General features: G+C 38.3%; 1 protein-coding gene across 1 annotated transcript; it reads right to left on the bottom strand.

Annotated features, from left to right (window-relative positions):
* Positions 1-2,856: 2,856 nt before the first annotated feature.
* Positions 2,857-4,163, bottom strand: LOC135333606 (olfactory receptor 13C3-like). The gene has a single exon (XM_064528590.1). The coding sequence runs from the start codon at positions 4,001-4,003 to the stop codon at positions 2,966-2,968; it is 1,038 nt and encodes a 345-aa protein (XP_064384660.1). The 5' UTR covers positions 4,004-4,163; the 3' UTR covers positions 2,857-2,965.
* Between the last annotated feature and the right edge of the window lie 2,108 nt (positions 4,164-6,271).

Here is a 6,271-nt window from a genome sequence, read left to right as displayed (position 1 = left end):
ACTCCATGGTCAGGAAGCTCATTTAGGTTGGCCAAAGCCCAAAACAAGCAATGGAGGAGAGCCATATCGGCCTGTATCAATCTCATATGTACATCAAAACAAGCAATGGGGGAGAGACATACCGGCCCGTATCAATCTCACATGTACACACACTTGACAATGTATCACTACATTACATTTGACAACACTTTAATATTCCCTGGACCACCAGACTCAGTGCAATATCAAAGCATGAAGAGACTCCTTGGACCTGAATTCAAATGTACTACATCTATATATTATAGCTAGCTATATAGCTATAGGTGGCAGTGCATGATGAAATTTATACATGTACACTTTCCTAACGTTTGGTACAAAGATGTATACATGTATCGTTTGTACTGTTAGTATGTCAATCATTTTCTCCTCCAACAACAACTACAGATTTAATTATGTGTCAATTGCATTCCCGGCTAAAAACATTGGCACCGATATCATTGCATGTACTTGTCATGTACTATAATTATTATAACTACGGTAATAGATGTGTGAGTAATAACGTTGTGACGGATTGACGTGCAGTTGATATGTGACTCAGTCTCTCCCCTCTCGCTTGTTTCGATACTTCTTGGTTTTATCCTATAGACATTTTCACATTGCAAATGTTTTTGTGGGACTTTGCTACAGACATACTACTTACAATTGCGATTACAACATGAGATCTACATGCACTGTCAGGCTGTGTCAGTGTCAGCTAGATAATGTTAAAATGAGTCCATTCTTCTTAAGAAAAACTGGTCTGCAATTCCATTTTGTTCATAAAGTGATACTAGATAGGTGTAAAGCGGGAATGGGTAAATTGGAATCGGAATCGGAATCGAAGGTATACCTAACCAAAAAGTTTTAGATTCGTGGCAGTGGCGTACTGTGAAGGAGGAGGGATCAAAAGAGTGGAAAGATGAATTTCCAACTATAATTATACAGTGGAACCTCTGCACCTCCGAATAAAGGCCAGTTGCTATATAACGGCCAGGCACCCAGATACCAAATGAACAGTTTGCGTACAAAACAACCCCTCAACAAAGGCCACCTCTGTATAAAGGCCAAAACATTGTTCCCCAAAGGTGTCCGTTATAGAGGGGTTCCACTGAATAAAGAAGAATGTAATTGTGTTGACCCCAAATAGTGCAAGAAAAAAGGCAAAAGAAGGTGGTATTGTGGCGAGCATTGTTTTTGAATCATCACCGTCACAGTTAGGTAGAATAAGATTTCTGTAATATTTTTGCTTTTTACATTGAGCACAAGCATACAAGGCTTCCCATGATTTTATTTGTCAACAGAACTGTTAACAATCTGCATGGTAGACATAGGTATTAAATTTTGTGCAACTATTGCCACCGGTGTATTAAATAAAAAACGAAACGACTAAACACTTCACAGTCACATGCAAAAGAGAGTGAAGTAGCCCAAGCCATTATGGACAGGATGATCACAAACCTTTTCTGGTTTTAAATGGGGAAAATATTGAGGCAAATCGATTGCTCACAAACACAAACATTAACCAATACCCTGTCATTCTGATTAAATAGGTGACAAAATCGACAGCAAACAAAAATGTGGGGTCAAATTTGCATTTGCATTTGCATTTGCAATTGTGATTGGTAGTACAAAGTTGATAATCCGAAATCAAGCACAACTGAGAAAGTATACAGTCTAGTGTAGTGAGTGACTTAATCATTACCATGAGAATGATGAGAAATCTGTTGAGACATACTGAAAATGGGAACAGGAATAGGAGGTATCCCGGCGTAAGATGGCCTCTGCATGTATTAAAGTCCATGCGCAGTTGTTCCACCGATGTAACATCTCTCCTCACAGGTCAAGAAAGACGTGTTGTCCACAGAGACATTCATTGTAGCAAGTATACACAGTGAGTGCTGGCATCTACTGAGTGTCTACTTCTTGAACTAATGCAGCATGTCTCAACAGATTTCAGCATCGATAATCAATGCACCCAGCCTGAAACTAATAAGGGCCAGCATCACCTTTGCTACGGTGCTACAGTATACAATTCGTACAAACTGTATCACTGATTTGTGGGTTCATAGTTTTAGAGTAATTTAGTATAGTGCTAGACTTTATTTATGACCAGGGAAGGTTTACCAAAGGTGAAATACACATTATGCGATGGCCAGGGAATAACCCTAAAAATCATCGAAACAAGCAAAGGGGGAGAGACATACTGGCCTGTATATACGTCAATGTCATGAATAGTACACACATGCGCTTGTAGAGTTAGAAAAGTACATGCACAATCTGGTGTAAGGTTGATAATGTTCCCCTGCCATGGGCCACCAAACCTCATCAGACAATAATTCAACACTGCATCTAGCTATAACTAATTATGGTTAAATGGGCCAGTGCACACCTCATTAATACATGTACCGCTTGTATACGTACAAAGATGTACATGTACTGCACCATATATAATAGGAATTGTAGTAATGCATACGCCCTATTATGCCGAACATCATTTTCATCTACAACAAGAACTAAAACACTGCTCATTTGCATTCCCGTCGATAATTTTTCATTAAGAGTTCATATAATTATTATGGACTCTTGATTGCATGCAGCTTGTCATGACTTACTTGTTATAGTACTAGATCATAATTATTATGTGTGAATAACGTTGGATTGACGTATATACATGCAGGCCGATAAAAGGCTCTCCCCTGTAGGTCTCATGCATGACTTTATATATACCATAATTATAATAGCCGGTATATTTCCCAGGATAAACTTTCGCGGAATAGCAGCCTTTTTGCAGCATGCATTATGCTTAATCAGCGAAAACCACGAACATTTATACACTCAAAATATATACCCGATATATAATTATACGGTATATACAATGCAGCTGGATACACTACTTGCAAATCACACTAACATCAATGAGATCTACATGCACTGCCAGCTACTAATGTTAAACTGAGTCCATTCTTCTTAGCAGAGTAACAAATCTGTTTCGTTTAACCAAAAGTTTCGATTTGAATAAACGGATAGCCTGTCGAAAATCACTGTTTCTTATTATGGCGATGGCATCAATTAATGGCAGAATATTGTACAACGATCTAAAAATTATGGTTGTAATGACATACTGTGAAGGAGGAGGGATCGAAAGGGTGTTGAGGATGGAATTTCCAAGTATAAAGAAGGAGAATGGAATTACGTTGACCCCAAATAATGCGAGAAAAAGGCAAAAGAATGTGGTATTGTGGCGAGCATTGTTTCTGCGATTTGAATCATCACCGTCACAGTTGGGTACGATAATAGATTTCTGTAACATTTTTGCTTTCAGGAATAGGATTATATAGAGCACAAGTGGTACAAAGCTTCCCATGATATTTGTCAAAGTGACTGTTACTAATCTGGAAGACTGACAGACATTGGTGTTCGTGCAACCATTGCCACCAGTGCAATAAAAAGCAACACGACTAAAGACTTCACAGTCAAGAGCCACAGGCAAAATAGCAAAAGAGAGTGAAATAGCCCAAGCCATTATGGACAGGATGATCACAAACTTTTTCTGGTATTGTAAATACGAGAATGGGAAAAATACCGAGGCAAATCGATCGCTCACAAATACAAACATCAACCAATACCGTGTCATTCTGATTAAATGGATAACAAAGATTGACAGCGAACAAAATGTAGGGTCAAATGTCCATTTTCCAGCAATTGCATTTGCAATTGTGATTGGTAGTACAAATATTGATAATCCGAAATCAAGCACAACTACTTGAAGAGCTAGAAAGTACACAGTCTGGTGTAGTGACTTGATCGTTGCCATGAGAATAATGAGAAATCCGTTGAGACATACTGAAAATGGGAATAGGAGTATGAGGTATCCCACGAGAAGGTAGCGTAAGATGGCCTCTGTATCAAAGTCCACAGTTGTTCTACCAATGTAACGTCTCTCCTCACAAGTCAAGGAAGACATGTTGTCCACAGAGACATTCATTGTAGCAGAATTTACACACAGGCTATAGTATCTACTGAGTTATTTCCTATATATATACTTTAAACTAAATACAGCTATCTATCAAACAGATTGAGGGGCCATTAGATCTATACACCTTAATTGTGTACGTGCATGCATGTGCTACACAACAAAGCCTACCAAGTTCATCTGATTTGTGGCCTCATAATAGATCTTATTGCCAAGATTTATTAAATTAGGGTTAGGGAATATTTAGGCTGACCAAAAAGGTAGATCTAAGACCATAGCCTTGATTCCAGACTGAAGGGGCTGGAGTCAAGGCTAGTCTAAGACACACGCATTAACATGTATACAGTGGCTTATTCATTTTGCTGGAGTCATGTCAATTAAAAAGTGGCTACCATAATATTTTGGTGCTAAATGGGCTACGAATTAGAATGGCCATGATGTTATTATTCGGTACCGTACAATGTAGTGCTAGAATAATATGCGAGTATAAATTTATGCAATTTTCAGGCTCCGAAAATATTATATATTATTATGATTACAAGTATTTGGGACATGATAGCGGCTCACATAAACAGCATTAATTTCTGACATTATATACGATACAAATGATGACTACTGTAACACCCTATGTAGTTTGCAATCAATTAGATGCATGCCTACAGGCATGTGTAGTAGTAATGTACTGTAATAACACGGATTCATGCATTGAATGTGATATCCTTGAAAGGAAGGAGTCATTAACTTAATAAGTGTTGGAAAACATACAACAAATGCAACTTCAAACATCTCAGGGAGATCCAGCAGCCTTCCATGGGATGCTCCCAACATGTATACTACATAATCAGTATAATTTTGTGTATACATATACATGCAGTAACTCATACAGCTGAGCATGTACAGTCAGTCGTGTCATAACATCCCATACATCTGACATGCAGAGGCACATAAAGACTTCTGTTTACATATAGCCCTGCATGGTTATGTTCGCCTGCAGGATAGCTATAGTATAATACTATAGCTCGATACATAATTATGTGTGTATCACACAATTTCAACTCTACACCAAAATAAATCTAGAGCATGTGGTGACATGCCCTCAGATTGAAAATGTGAGGAAAATGTGCAAATATGGTGATTTAGTGTAACCAAGTGTTTTGTGCATGCCCTCAGATTGAAAATGTGAGGAAAATGTACAAATATGGTGATTTAGTGTAACCAAGTGTTTTGTGAGTGCATATATATAATTATAGCCATCAACCCACCCATGCATCAAGGGCAGTATCTCCATGCTGATGTATGTCAACACAGCTACCCCACACCTGAAGGAGTACCATTAACGATCAAAAGTGCATGCATGGCTTCTGACTCGGGAAGCTGCCTGATACACAAGCAACAGAGATTGTGTATACTCGTGGGTTTATTAGCTCAAAAAATCAGACATACAATAATTATCACAATAAACATGTCAGTCTGTCACCATAATCATGTGAATGGCCTTGTATATAAACAAGACTGATACTGGTATATCAAAAAGGATGAATCCAAGCCGAGTGCAGCTTAGCCTCGAGATCAGGCCGTATTTTAATCGGCCTGGATTCGAGGCTAAGTGCAGCTATAACGTGTCAGTACATTGTAAACATAATTATAATCACTCTCTCAGTGCTTTCGATAGTTGCATGGTGTAGGGGACAATTCAGTAGCTGAAGAAACCACTATAATTATTATGGTTCATTGGAACCAAGGGCATACGCCCTTGTTGGAACACATGCACTGCATCTACTTGCATCATTAATTTTGTTTGGGAAAGGGTCAATCCTATTGAGTGCACAAGTGTACATACAGCAGCAATGATAAAGTTAGGTAATAGAAAAGCCTCACAAAGGTGTCCATGTGTACATTGTGGGTCTATGTTGTCAAACTTTGTTGGACCTCTTAACTTTTATTGCATGTTTTTAGACATGTGATATTATGGTAAGGGAAAATCATACACATTGTCTTTCATCAGAATCACATCGTAGTGTCAGTTACCATAGTGATAGATATTGCATTGGAGGATTCCGATAAGTTTACAGTTTATATGAGTGAGTACAGCATGTGTGAGCAGTGCATGAGAATATGATGTGCACAATTATACAATACAAATGGGAACAAAGTATACATAAAAAGCACAGTGAATGACTAGAGCTATATGGTTCGTTTTCGGGTTATTCGATTTTGCATAGCAGTTAGTGTGTGTGGTGTCTCCCTTAAAGCTGCAATTCTCCGATCATTCAAAATTTG

This window comes from Halichondria panicea, chromosome 3 (assembly GCF_963675165.1).
Source record: "Halichondria panicea chromosome 3, odHalPani1.1, whole genome shotgun sequence".
NCBI lineage: Eukaryota > Metazoa > Porifera > Demospongiae > Suberitida > Halichondriidae > Halichondria > Halichondria panicea.
This window is presented reverse-complemented; position numbering and strand designations above follow the sequence as displayed.